Here is a 15,164-nt window from a genome sequence, read left to right as displayed (position 1 = left end):
ATTAAAAAGTCTAGTCATAGGGCTTCCCTGGTGGCACAGTGGTTGAGAATCTGCCTGCCAATGCAGGGGACATGGGTTCGAGCCCTGGTCTGGGAGGATCCCACATGCCGCAGAGCTACTAGGCCCGTGAGCCACAACTACTGAGCCTGCGCGTCTGGAGCCTGTGCTCTGCAACAAGAGAGGCCGTGATAGTGAGAGGCCCGCGCAACGTGATGAAGAGTGGTCCCCGCTCGCCACAACTAGAGAAAGCCCTCACACAGAAACGAAGACCCAACACAGCCAAAAAAAAAAAAAAAAGTCTAGTCATAAAGGACAAAATGTGAATAACAAAAAGAGAAAATCCTCTGCTCACTGTGGTGTCAGGGGCCCCGCCCCCTCTTCCATTTTCTGCAGCCCCTGAAGGAAAAGGCTCCACAGCTCTGTGGTCACCACAGCTCAGAAGTACTAGAAGTCTTTGCAGTTATTTGAGACATTTAAGTGCACAAATAAGTTCCTCTAAGTCCCGAGTGGCAACCAAGGCAGGAATTGCTTATTTATATACAGTAGAAGGAGAGGCAAGGGTTTCACGTTTGGTCCATTTTCATGCCAGTCTCTTCCCTTTCTAATTTAACTTCTGTGGACACAGTATTATGTAATTCCATTGTGAGTTAAGCTTGTAGCAATCTTGCAGTGAGCAGCATTTTTATAAGGCCCAAGTTTTTAAAGAAATAGTCAATTTGTCTATTACATATAGTTCTAGTTACCACACTTCTTCATCTGAACTTAAATTTCAACATTTTGTCAGGAGGAGGGGTTGGAAGGAGCTAAATTGTGGAAGTGCCTTTTTTTGTCTTTACACGTGCACTGATATCGATAAACAAATGAAGGTTTGTTTATCAGATACTGATAAGGCAAAGGAACTTCATGACTAAGGACTAGCTTACAAAGGTGCAAGCTAAAATTTAATTTTATAATTCTACTTTTAAAAAGTAAAGTTTAGGGCTTCCCTGGTGGTGCAGTGGTTGAGAATCCGCCTGCTGATGCAGGGGACGCGGGTTCGTGCCCCGGTCCGGGAAGATCCCACATGCTGTGGAGCGGCTGGGCCCGTGAGCCATGGCCGCTAAGCCTGTGCGTCCGGAGCCTGTGCTCCACAACGGGAGAGGCCACAACAGTGAGAGGCCTGCGTACCACAAAATAAATAAATAAATAAATAAAATAAAAAGTAAAGTTTATTTCATATTTTTAAAATAAATTTATTTGTTTATTTATTTTAAATTTTTGGCTGCATTGGGTCTTCGTTGCTACTTGTGGGCTTTCTCTAGTTGCAGCGAACGGGGGCTACTCTTCGTTGCGGTGTGCGGGCTTCTCATTATCATGGCCTCTCTTGTTGCGGAGCACGGGCTCTAGGCGCATCGGCTTCAGTAGTTGTGGCTCACGGGCTCTAGAGCACAGGCTCAGTAGTTGGTGGCACACTGGCTTAGTTGCTCCGCGACATGTGGGATCTTCCCAGACCAGGGCTCGAACCCATGTCCCCTGCAGTGGCAGCTGGACTCCTAACCACTGTGCCACCAGGGAAGCCCTATTTCATATTTTAAAAGCAGGATTTTACTCATTTATTTCTGAGTTGTGTTACCGAGCCAAGGGCTCATGTGCCCATGGTGCAGAAAGCCAAACTAACAGCGGATGTTTGCAGCAAAGTAAGGGTTTATTTGCAGGGTGCTAAGCAAGGAGAACATGCTCCAAAGACCCGAACTCCCCGATGGCTTTCAGGAAAGAGTTTTAAAGACAGTGTTAGGAGAGGGGGTTGTAGGGTGCATGATCAGCTCGTGGACCTTCTGATTGGTTGGTGGTGAGGTAACAGGGTGATGTTTTCGGAATCTCAACCTTCTGGTTCCAACCAGTCTGGGGTCTCCCTGCTTGTGGTCAGCATGTGGCCACCATCCTCCACCTGGGTGGGGGGGGTCTTAATTTCTACAGAACAACTTAAAGATATGCATCAGATATCCCTTCTGGAGGAACTAGGAGTCCTGTGCCTCTTGTCCTAATCTTTAACTGCTTATGTCTGATCTTTAGAACTCAGGAAAGACCTAGAAAACTAAAGCCTTTTGTTCTACAAACAAGAAACAGGGGACACAGAGGGGCTTTTGTACCTGAGAAGGCCCCACAGGGTCGTGCTTGGTTTCAACCCCCCCTTTTCTTTTTATTTACAGATTTTATTTATTTATTTATTTGTTTGTTTGTTTTTTGGCTGCGTTGGGTCTTCATTGCTGGGCACGGACTTTCTCTAGTTGGGGTGAGTGGGGGCTACTCTTTGTTGTGGTGTGCGGGCTTCTCATTGCAGTGGCTTCTCTTGTTGCAGAGCCGGGCTCTAGGTGCATGGGCTTCAGTAGTTGTGGCACATGGGCTTCAGTAGTTGTGGCACGTGGGCTTCAGTAGTTGTGGCTCGTGGGCTCTAGAGTGCAGGCTCAGTAGTTGTGGCGCACAGGCTTAGTTGCTCCGCGGCATGTGGGATCTTCCTGGACCAGGGCTCGAAGCTGTGTCCCCTGCATTGGCAGGAGGATTCTTAACCATTGCGCCACCAGGGAAGCCCCTGCCCCGCCCCTTTCCTTGATATGCCTCAATCCTGAGGGTAACAGGGTTGGGACAAGAAAACGAATAAAGTTTTGGGTAGAGAAATTAATCATAAACTCAGTAAGGGAACTCAGTTTTTTGTTTTGTTTTGTTTTTTGTTTCTTTGTTTGTTTGTTTGTTTTTTGCGGTACACGGGCCTCTCACTTCTGTGGTCTCTCCCGTTGCGGAGCACAGGCTCTGGACGTGCAGGCCCAGCGGCCATGGCTCACAGGCCCAGCCGCTCTGTGGCATGTGGGATCCTCCCGGACCGGGGCACAAACCCGTGTTCCCTGCATCGGCAGGCGGACTCGCAACCACTGCGCCACCAGGGAAGCCCGGGAACTCAGTTTTAAACCATGGCAATTAATTAATGTATAAGATGATGCAAAACTAAACAGAAAATAAATTAACCTAACAATTTTGTTTTCTCTAGTCTAATGGATTTTGAAGCCATAAATGGAATCTGTTTATAAGATTTTTATTTCACAAGTGACTAAGAATTGCAAATAAGCCACTCATTTGAAACCAACTCAGTTTGTATTCAAACCGATTCACATTCTTTCATTTTATTTTAAACAGAAAGTTCTTTCAGTTCAACTCAAATACTTATTGAGTGCCTGGTATGTATAAGGCAATATTTTACCCGCTCAAGGGGCAGACCCTGGCTTCCAGGAACTCATAATCTACTTGGAGAGACAATACAGTCACAAATAATGAATGTGGAACAGCGGTCTAGAGCATATATTCTCAATAGAGGTGACATTACCACGAGGGGGTGAAAACTGGTTATGGGGGAGGTGAAAAAATCTTAGATATTACAAAGGTTTGTGGCCCTCCAAAAGGTCACAGTACACAGATACATGGCATATCTTTGTTATTAAAATTTAATGGGGCAAGGGGAAAGAATTTGGGAGAAAATGTATAAAAAAGGCTTCTTGGGGAAGCAATAATGAAAAAAGAGTTGAGTGTAAGGCAGGTGAATATGGTAGAGGACTTTACTGAAAGAGGAGAGGAGGTCTGTGGAGGCCTGAGGGGCAGCACCGTTAAGGAAGAATAGAGCTTCCAAAAGTAGTTTTAGAGAGAATATTTCTGGTGGCAGGAACAATAAATAGGTGTCATCTCACACAGCAGCACTGGTCTGTGGGTAGTGGCTGCCTAAACACCATAAAAACAAGGATTCTAAAACCAGGATCAGCAGAAAAGAATGTGATCAGTTAAAGATGTCTGCTATGAGCACAGAAGGTGTAAAGTGGAAGTATGAATACCACAAAGTATTTCCTCTTTCTGGTAACCATAAGCACATAGCAGAGTCAGCAAAGTGCAGGATATATTCAAGGAAAAGTAGGTACAGGTGAATGAATTCCTAAAGACCTCTCCTAATTTAAAACTCATAGGTCTAACAAAAAAGAAACCGACTCACGCAGATACAGACAACTAGTGGATACCAGTAGGGAGACGGGAGGGGAAGGGGGAAGGGGAGGGGGAGGGGCAAGATAGAGGTAGGGGATTAAGAGGTACAACTACGACGTATAAAATAAATAAGTTGCAAGGATATATTGTACAGGGCTTCCCTGGTGGCGCAGTGGTTGAGAGTCCGCCTGCTGATGCAGGGGACACGCGTTAGTGCCCTAGTCGGGGAAGATCCCACATGCCGCGGAGCGGCTGGGCCCGTGAGCCATGGCCGCTGGGCCTGCGCGTCCGGAGCCTGTGCTCCGCAACGGGAGAGGCCACAGCACAAGGAATATAGCCAAGTTATTTGATAATAACTGTAAACGGAATATAGCCTTTAAAAATTGTGAATCACTATGTTGTACACCTGAAACTTATATAATATTGTATATCAACTATACCTCAATTAAAAAAAAAAAGAATTCAAGACAGATTTTACCAAAACAATAAATGTAAAAGGGGAGGGAGCATTTTTATCATGTATGAATCCACATTCTCCTACATATCAGCATTATATATACTCTTAAAACAATTTTGTTAATAAAACACACATATAGTAAGTGCATAAAGCACAAATGTGCATAATTATAATTATACAAACACTTGTGTAATTACTACTGGGCAAGACAGAGAATATTGCTGGCACCCTAGAATTACCCCATGTGTTTCCCTATCACACCCACTCCCTTCACACAGAGGCAATATTACCCCAACTTTTAAGATAATCACTTCCTTATTTTGCCTAATAGTCTTACCACTCACCTTTGAATCCCTAAATAGTACGATTTAGTTTTGCCTGTTTTGAGTTTTAAAAAATGGAATTATATATATTTTTTCACTTGTTGCTTCTTTCACTTAACATTGTAAGATTACAAACAACTATGTATAAAATAAATAAGCTATAGCCATTATTTTGTAGTAACTTTAAATGGAGTACAACCTATAAAAATATTGAATTGCTATGTTGTACACCTGAAACTAATATAATATTGTCATATAATCAACTATACTTCAATAAATAAAATAATAAAATTTTAAAAATTAAATTAGAAAAAAAAAGCATTGTAAGATTTATCCATGTTGTGTGTAGGTATGAGTTTCTCAAGGGTGTAGACCAGGCAGTGGAATTGCTGCCTCACAGGGCACTTCTTTAGCTTTATTAGATATAAATGCCACTCTCTCCAAGTTGAATATTGCAGCTTACTCTCCCACCAGCAGGATGTGAAAGTTCCCATTGCTCCAACAAAAAAATTGGTCATACTTTTAAATTTTGTCATTCTGGTAACTGTATATGTAGTATGATCTCAGGGTGGTTTCAGTTTGTATTTACCAAATTGCTACTAAAATTGAGCACATTTTCACATGTCTATTGACCACTGAGACTTTTCTTTTGTCAAGTACCTGTTTAAATCTTTTGCCCACATTTGAAATTGTACTTATAGGAGTTTTTAAATAGATGTTGGATGAGACTTAATTTATTTGCTACGTGTGTTGCCATGATCTCTCTGATTCTGTGGCTTGTCTTTTTACTCTCTTTATGATGTCTTTCGATTAGCAGAAGTTTTTAATTTTAAAATATGCAAATATATCAATTTTTACCCTTTTTGGTGTATTGTTTAAGAAAGCTCTCCCTTCACTGAAGCAATGGGGGGAGGCAAGGAGTGAATTGTTTTTAAATTTGGGCATAACATGGGACATTTTAATTTTTTTAATTAACATAAAATTCTATAAGCTAGAGTTATTATTATAGGCTTATGTGCCTGAGTAATACGTTTTGTGAGGAGGAGAAGGAAGAGCTAAATCTTAAAAGATTCATACTGAGTGTCAATGAGCTTCGCAGAGGTAAAAAGACCTAGGAAGCCTTTTGTCTCTCCTGCAAGCTTTGCTCACTTGCTATGATTTTTTTTTTAAAGCACGTCCTCTGGCATCAGTACATTACCACAGAAACCAAATGCCCATTAATTCATAACGTCTTTGATTCTTCAAATATCTACTGAGCACTACTTTTTTTAGCATCTTTATTGGAGTATAATTGCTTTACAATGGGGTGTTAGTTTCTGCTTCATAGCAAAGTGAATAAGCTATACATATACATATGTCCCCAAATCTACTCACTCTTGCGTCTCCCTCCCTCCCACCCTCCCTATCCCACCCCTCTAGGTGGTCACAAAGCACCAAGCTGATCTCTCTGTGCTATGTGGCTGCTTCCCACTAGCTATCGATTTTACATTTGGTAGTGTATGTATGTCCATGCCACTCTCTCACTTCATTCCAGCTTACCCTTCCCCCTCCCTGTATCCTCAAGTCCATTCTCTATGTCTGTGTCTTTATTCCTGTCCTGCCCCTAGGTTCTTCAGAACCATTTTTTTTTCAGATTCCATATATATGTATTAGCATACATATTTATTTTTCTCTTTCTGACTTACTTCACTCTGTATGACAGTCTCTAGGTCCATCCACCTCACTACAAATAACTCAATTTCTTTTCTTTTCATGGCTGAGTAATATTCCATTGTATATATGTGCCACATCTTCTTTATCCATTCATCTGTCAATGGACACTTAGGTTGCTTCCATTCCCTGGCTGTTGTAAATAGTGCTGCATTGAGCATTGTGGTACATGACTCTTTTTGAATTATGGTTTTCTCAGGGTATATGCCCAGTAGTGGGATTGCTGGGTCGTACGGTAGTTCTATTTTTAGTTTTTTAAGGAACCTCCATACTGTTCTCCATAGTGGCTGTATCAATTTACACTCCCACCAACAGGAGCACTATTTTAAAAAGGGCTTTCTGCTAATTAACGTGGAAGATGCAGAGATAAGGAGACTAGCTTTTCACGGAGCTTAGACCTAGTAGGAAGGAAACATGTGTACCAGTGACCACTTGATAAATCCCTGTGAAAGGGATTAAGCTCCGTAAGAGGGATCCATGGGAGCCCCGAAAAGGGTGTGTGGCTCTTCAGTTGAGGAATCACTGAAGGCTTTCAGGTCACAGTTGAAATCAATCTCAAAAGATGGGCAGGCTGGGAAGAGGAGTGGTGGTGGCATGGGCATTCCAGGTATGAGAATGCCACAAGCAGAAACTCAGCCATGAGCAATTGAGTCGAGGGGGCAATGCCCACAGGCCAATCAAACATGACCTTGGTTTTTATATGTGGAAGAATGTAGAAAGACTCTCTCCCACCTACCCATAAATTCTAAGTCTGCAGCTCTGTTTCAAAGATGCTTGAAATTGTAAGCAAATATTGGACCAAGCAGAAGTTCAACTTGTCCTCATAACTTCCTGCAAAAATAATTTTTAAATTTAAATATCACTAATGATATCATCAAACCATGACAGAACTGCTTTTTAGTTTTGTTTTTGTTGCTTGTTTGTTTTTATAAGTAGTACTTATTCACTCTTGTGCAAAACTGAATTCATGGGGACACTATTTTTTTTTTGCGGTACGCGGGCCTCTCACTGTTGTGGCCTCTCCCGTTGCGGAGCACAGGCTCTGGACGCACAGGCTCAGCGGCCATGGCTCACGGGCCCAGCCGCTCCGCGGCACGTGGGATCTTCCCGGACCAGGGCACGAACCCGTGTCCCCTGCATCAGCAGGCGGACTCTCAACCACTGCGCCACCAGGGAAACCCCATGGGGACAATTTTTTAAGGCAAAGCTTGCAGTGATTCACTTTTTATGTGGCACTTAAATGCCACAGATCATGAACTTGCTCCTTTCTCTCCTTCCTTTCATCATACTAACACCAGGACCTGTATGTTCTGTTTAAATAGTCTAATTGGCCCAGGAAAAAATGAACCCTTGTTTTTATTTCCTCTGTTATTGTCCATTACAACTCCTGAACAACATTATAAGCTGAAATGATAACTTGTGGAGATGCTAACATATAAATCTGGACTTCTGCAAAATAGTCTACATTTATTCATTCATTATAAAGTTGTCCAGTCAGAATGGAATTAAACCAGGCCACTCCTCTCTGTAGTCAGGGCTTCCCTGAGTTCATTCTACACTTGCTGTAGAGATCGTGTGGTATTGTGGAAAGGGGGAAACTAGAGACAATTCATGACAAAACTCTGGGTTTCAATTTCTTTACTCATAAAATGGGGAAAATAATATATTCTCTGCCCACCTGAAAGGATCGTCATAAGAAACAAATACGCTAATTCACATGGAAAATAGTACACCGAAAGCATTGCACAAATCGAAGGTACTTTTCTTAGTTTAGTCCATGAGATCTTTTGTTAGTGGGAAGCCAGGCTTTTTCTTGATTGTCTGTTGATGCCATATCAAACCCCTCTCCCTTAAAAACACCCAAGTAGAGAGTCTTCTTTTTGTTTTCTTATGAAATGAGTAGAAGAAGGCAGGAAAGGGAGAAGGAGACATTTACTGAGCATCTGCTGTGCTCCAGGGTCTGTGCAAAGAACTTTACATTCACCACCTCACTGGTATTATTAGGACCATCTGTGTTTTACAGAAGAGAAACAGGAGGCTCAGAAAGATAGGGTGACTACGTCAGTGTCACATAGCTAGCAAGCAACAGAGCTGGGATGCAAACCCAGGGTCAATCTGACTCTAAAGCCATTGGTACTATTTCTCACACACTCCACTGCTTCTCTGATAAATACATCACAGAGAAATGATGTGTCCAAATATTTTGTAGTATACAGTTGTAGAGTCGGTTGAACGCATTTCTCCCCCATCTGTGGCCTGGCTGCTCTGCTTGTGCTGTTAATACAGTCCCTGGCTTGCTCCCCCTAGATCCCACACTCACGTCTGCCTGCATTGAAAGATGAGCTTATGGGACTCCCCTGGCGGTCCAATGGCTAAGACTCCGCACTCCAAATGCAGGGGGCCCGGGTTCGATCCCTGGTCAGGGAACTAGATCCCGCATGCCACAACTAAAGATCCTGTGTGCCACAACTAAGACCCGATGCAGCCAAATAAATTAAAAAATTAAAATTAAAAAACAAACAAACAAGGCTTCCCTGGTGGCGCAGTGGTTGAGAGCCCGCCTGTCGATGCAGGGGACACGGGTTCGTGCCCCGGTTTGGGAAGATCCCACATGCAGCGGAGCGGCTGGGCCCGTGAGCCATGGCCGCTGGGCCTGCGTGTCCAGAGCCTGTGCTCCGCAACGGGAGAGGCCACAACAGTGAGAGGCCCGCGTAACGCAAACAAACAAACAAACAAACAAACAAACAAAGGTTCTTAACTGCCTCTCAGGAAGGTACTAAGTTACTCAGTTAACTAACAGCACTTTTTGGATAAAAATTTCTGTAGGGAATAGGAGATGTAGGCCCTGTCCTCTTAGAGCTTCCAGGAGAGAATTTGAAGTTCTCTCTGGTCCTGTAATGACTTCACCAGTCAAATCCTTTCAGAAACCCGTGCTACAGGGGAAATATCCTTTCCAAGCTCAGTAAATAGAGTTACTTCAGGAGCTACTGGAGACTGTGAGGGACTCACTTGTCCTGTCAAACAGTTGTCCCTCTGTAAGTCTTCAGACCTCTTTCCCTTTCTACCATGATTAGATGCTCCAAACCAAAAGGCATTCCACATCTCACAGATGTTCTGAAAATAGCAGGACATATTTTAAATCAGAATGTCCTTTAGAAAACCAGGGACAGAGAGGTCTCAGACATATTTCAAATTGAGTCTGGCTCTAAGGACCTCCCAAGAGATGGGAAGATGCTAACCTTCCAAAGTCTTATCTGGGCATCCAGAGACTGTCCTAAGATACTCAGCCTTTGAGAAACTGTCTCCACACTTACTGTTTTACCCCATTCATAAAGGTTGAGAAGCCTGCTGTCGGCCAAACATCACACCCTAGTGCATTCAGACTTGCCCCATCCTATAATTCTCCCTGGGGAGAACTCAATCCAGGGTCAACCCCAGTCTCTACCCTGACATTCTCCTGCTGCCTATTCAAGAAGAATAATTCTACCCTGATCCCTCCTTCTCATCTTTGAATAGTTCTAGGCCTGGTTCCCTCACGTGATTCTCTACCTGGGTCACACACCTTGAACATTAGCCAGAAACCTCTTCTCTATTCTTGTGTCCCCTTTCCCTTGACTATTTTCTCTGGAAGATATTCTTGATTCTGAGATATTTTCCTCCCACTTAACCCACCCCATATTTCATTAAACGAATGGAGGAACTGGAGGGAAATCCCATGTGCTGTGCTCCTTCCACTGACAGGCACAGTGGAGGCTCTTCATACACACTGACTTATTTAACCATCACAAAGGCCCTGTTAGGAAATGTAAGAGAATTTTAAAACTTTGCCAAAGTTACCAGCTAGGAGGTGGTATCGTCGGCTATTGTAGTGTCAACTGGGAAAAAAAACCCAACACGACATGAGAGCTGTGAGTTTCAGTTTTATTTGGGGACTTACTAAGGACTCTAGCCCAGGATACAGTCTCTTAAAGAGCTCTGAGGAACTGCTCCCAAGAGGTGAGGCGGGCAGGTCAGTATATATTTGTGGTTTTGGAGAAGGGTCACGTGCAATCAGGCACACATTTGGTAGAAGGTTAGTCATGAGGAACAGGTATCTCAGTCAGTGACGTTAGATCTTTTCTAAGTATGGGAAGATGTAAGAATCCAGGGTCATAAAAAAATTTCTCCTGAAATATTTCTAGCTATGTAAGGGCTTGTTTTCCCAGAGTACCGAGTGCCTCATCCTGATCTTCACCTGAATTCCTTTCACGGTGAATTGTAGGTCAGTGGCTGCAGTGGCTAATGACTTGATTCTTGTAGAACTGGGCGGTGGGCAACATTCTTTGTTTTACAGTAGAGTTGAGACTTGAAACCAGGACCCATCTGGTTCCAAAGCCACTGCCCTTTCGAGTATCCTCCCAGCCTCCCAAGTAAACCAGCCTGTTCTATACACCGCTAGTCACTACCTGTGTCATAACTGATGTCTCCTGATGATTCAAGTTGTTCCCAAAAGTTAGGATATATTTCATAACAAGTCTTTTCTTCTAATCAAAGATTGAGTCGAATTAAAATAAGATTAGACTAGAAGCTGTCTTTTAAAAATAAAGATAAAAAGGAAGCAGTCTCTCATTACCACTTTGTGGGAAGATTTGCAGTTTCTCAAAATTCAATAGTATCAGTAAGTTTGGGATTTTCAAATGGTGTGGGGTTGACCACTAGGGCCAGAGTTTCAATGTTGCATTTGTTTTCCAGAAAAGGAGCTCAGCATAAAATGCAGCTAATAGTGGGGTTTTGTTTGGGTTTTTTGCATAATAAAAGTCGTAACTGAGCAACATTAACTACAGACACTCCTCCCCATAAATCCATGGAGACTCTGTGAAAAGCATTTCAGAGAAATCCAAACCCCAAGTAGTCTTTGGCAAGGGGTAATTTGCCATGATGGTAGTTAAATAAGGAGAATATTGAGTAGCTGACTACAAAGAAGCATCTGAAAATGAAAATAGCTGTGGCTGAAGTCCCTCAATAGAAAGTGTATATAAAATTTCTCACACGTGGCAGCCCAAACTGGTCTCTGCTTTTTATGAGACAAATTTGACAGTGCATACCAAGGAGCTTAAATCATACCCTTTTGGCCTAATAATCCCACTCCTGAGAATCTATCTCAAGGAAATAAGTCATAAAGAATAAGGAAGACTGTACATATTTCTATAGCAGCATTATTTATAATTAACAGAAAACTGGAAACAGCCTAATTTTATAATAATAAAGGAAAGGCTTAGTACATTTTGGTATCTTAATTCTTTGGGATATCATGCAGCTATTAAAAATATCATCCTACTGTACAAACAAGAAAAAGGATAAGCATAGAATACAGAATGCAAATACGCAGAAGTTATAGATATGCAGAAATACACATGTTGATAAAGAGTAGGAGGTGACACAAAGAGATGAAACTAAGTATGTTAGCACAGTGAGATGACAAGTTTTAAACATTAAAATTTTCTTTTGTGGGCTTCCCTGGTGGCGCAGTGGTTGGGGAGTCCGCCTGCCGATTCAGGGGACGCGGGTTCGTGCCCCGGTCCGGGAAGATCCCACATGCCGCGGAGCGGCTGGGCCCGTGAGCCATGGCTGCTGAGCCTGCGCGTCCGGAGCCTGTGCTCCGCAACGGGAGAGGCCACAACAGTGAGAGGCCCGCGTACCGCAAAAAAAAAAAAAAAATTTCTTTTGTAACGACCATATTTAGTTTTTAGGGACTTTTTTCCCCCCGTTTTATCTGCTGCAACTTATATAGAATCATGTTTCCTAATTATTGTTGGATCAGAAGATTAGTCTACAAAAGACACATGGGGAACATGCTAGCCAAGTGTGAAATATAGAGAATTACTAATTTACAAATACTAATGCTATTGTTTTAATTTGCAGTGAAGGGAATTTGGCTACAAAGCAGGTTGTGTTCCTTCAGAGACCAGTTATGTGGAATTCAGCCACTCAAACACCGGAAGTGAGTAAAATTGATGCTTTATGATCTAAATGTTACACTGAAGCATTTAATCCTTAAACTCTCTTTGTAATTCTAAATGGTGAACAGATGAGGAAGTGCGGAGTTGATAAGGAAACAGTCTTCTGAACCAGCATATAACAAAGGAAATGTGCCAGCAAACAGGCATGTGAGACAGTTCTGAAGGGGATCAGAATATTACTCTAAAATATGCCACTTGGGCATAAGGATTACTATTTTGAGCTAAAGGCAATTAAAAAACAGCAGACACAGGAGGACCTCTCTACCCTCTCCCTTTCTGACAAAAGCAGAGCATAAATTTCCCTTTTAAAAGGTGACAGAAATTTCCATTTGTAAAGTTGCCTCCCTCTCCTGTACCAGAGATGACTCATCACTGGGAAGGACACAGACTGTAGTCCCCACAAACAAACCTTACTAAAGCCTTCTTTTCCATCAGTTTCCCCAAATACTTGCCTTCCCACAGTCTACTGCCCCTAGAAGCCCAAACCCCTTTTCCTTTGTCTAGTCACTTCACCACAGTTTATCACCCCTTGTAAAATGATATATAATCTCCCGGTCTAACTGCCTGTTTGGGTTTTCACTTCTCTGTGCAGCCCCCATGTGCATCCAAAATAAACCTTTTCTCCTATTAATCTTTTTTTTAGTTTAATTTGCTGGTCTGAGAGACTGAACATAATATGATAGAGGAAAAGTTTTTTCCTCTCCACAGTTATAAGCCTTATAAGTGAATGTGCGTGATATCTGTGTGATCTTGTCTATCTTGACTTCTGACAGCACTTTTGTATTGTCTCCTCAAGGTCACATTTTTTCAGCCCTTTGCTGAAGGGCTATGCTGAGCCTCAAGTCACCTTATCCTTAATAGACCCCTACTAGATGCACACCTAGAATAGTATCATTGAATGAAGCAATCTGTGCATTAATTACTTAACGCATAACCTTCAAAACGGGAAGTTTGCAAATAGACCAGAAAATTATTTGAAGTGATTCTTTTTCTGTATATCAAGAAAATATTGTTTTAGAAAACTTTAAAGTTTTCTAAACTAGCAAAGCTAGACTGACAGTGTATGTAATGCAGCCATGCTACGTTGTCTCACATTAATTTTGGAAAGACTCTAGCTGGCTCCATAGGTAAGCAGGTAGAGAGGTGGAAAGGTGGATAGGATATTCCTCCCATGGGAGGAAAGCAGAGTGATCAAGTACACAGATTTTAGAAAGACTGAATTAGAGCCCACAGGTGAGCAGGGCCTCCCAACCAGGGTGAGAGTGGCTCAAGTTCACAAGTTCATTAAGAAATATTCGGTTAAGAAGAAGCAAGGTGGATCTATGTAAAGAATGGCCAGAAAAGGTTTTCATTCTTCTTTCTCCTTCCTCAAAGCAACTTCTCACCATGCTACAGCCTTTTCTTTCCTTTTCCTTTTTCTTTCTTTCTTTTTTTTTTTAAACATTCTGCAAACAGCCATCATTTTTGAGAAAGATCAACAGAATTCACAGCCTCATGGGATTTTGACTAACTGAGGGCCCTGGAATTGGTATTTGTGAAGATATAAGACCCCAATTCAGCTGCTTCATGGTCTGCTTTCTTAGGGTTAGATATCAGTTCTCTGTTTCCCTGAAAATAACTGAGCTCTTTTTGTTTAACTTTAAATAGCATTCAGTAGTCTAGTGGTAGCTTTTCTTTGGGTAATCTTTATATTTATATCCATTGTAATATAAAATTTCTGGCTCATTTATATAATAGTAAGGAAGTACATAAATGGTCAGTTTTCATCAATGAGAAGCCCAGGAGTAATATATTTTATAGCTTAGAATTCTACTTCTAAACGGATTTACTCTTTCTTCCTTTGATAAATTTTTAATTTTCCTAGCAGGAAATCTCAGGATATTGAGATTATTTCAGGGCAGAACATGTAGGTGGTTCAGTCTGGAGCTGAAGTGTGTAATAGCTATAATAGAAAACCAATTTGTAAATTCTTTTAATTCTCTTTAGTGGAAATAATTTGTTACTTTATCTCAAGAAGGTAGTAGACTATCAGTATCGCCATAGAGTTAATTTAGCTATCTCATATATATTTTGTGAAAGTTATACATTTATAACATGCCTTGAAAAAAATTTTTATGCAGTTGTAGGTCTGTAATGGGACTATTCTTTGCTTGTACCTTGAAATCAGTTGTTGTTTGGGAGGGGCTGATAAGGGGATTGCTTCATTTATAAAGGTTTTCAAAGAATTATTTCAAAGGTGTTTAGTTCTTATTTATTTATTTATTTATTTATTTATTTATTTATTTATTTATTTGGCTGAACCAGCTCTTATGCAGCAGGTGGGCTCCTTAGTTGCTCCTTAGTTGAACTCTCAGTTGCGGCATGCATGCGGGATCCAGTTCCCTGACCAGGGATCGAACCCAGGCCCCCTGCACTGGGAGCGTGGAGTCTTATCCACTGCGCCACCAGGGAAGTCCCTAGTTCTTTTTTTAAAAAATAAATTTTTTAATTTTATTTTTGGTTGCGTTGGGTCTTTGCTGCACGCAGGCTTTTCTCTGGTTGTAGTGAGTGGGGGCTTCTCTTGTTGTGGAGTATAGGCTCTAGGCGCGCGGGTTTCAGGAGTTGTGGCTTATGGGCTCTAGGGCGCGCAGGCTCAGTAGTTGTGGTGCATGGGCTTAGTTGCTCTGCAGAATGTGG

At 42.0% G+C, this 15,164-nt stretch overlaps 1 protein-coding gene across 1 annotated transcript in view; it reads left to right on the top strand.

The window, feature by feature from the left end:
• The window catches only part of RFTN2 (raftlin family member 2), a 68,591-nt gene that overhangs the window by 41,218 nt on the left and 12,209 nt on the right, over window positions 1–15,164 (top strand). Inside the window, exon 8 of the mRNA XM_081243262.1 lies at window positions 12,391–12,469. Within this exon, the coding sequence (XP_081099388.1) occupies window positions 12,391–12,469 (79 nt within the window). The remainder of the gene's footprint in view (window positions 1–12,390; window positions 12,470–15,164) is intronic.

Source organism: Mesoplodon bidens (assembly GCF_964165515.1).
Source record: "Mesoplodon bidens genome assembly, chromosome: 8".
NCBI classification, from domain to species: Eukaryota; Metazoa; Chordata; class Mammalia; order Artiodactyla; family Ziphiidae; genus Mesoplodon; species Mesoplodon bidens.
Note: the sequence above shows the minus strand (reverse complement) of the source record. Positions and strands in the feature narration are given on the sequence as shown.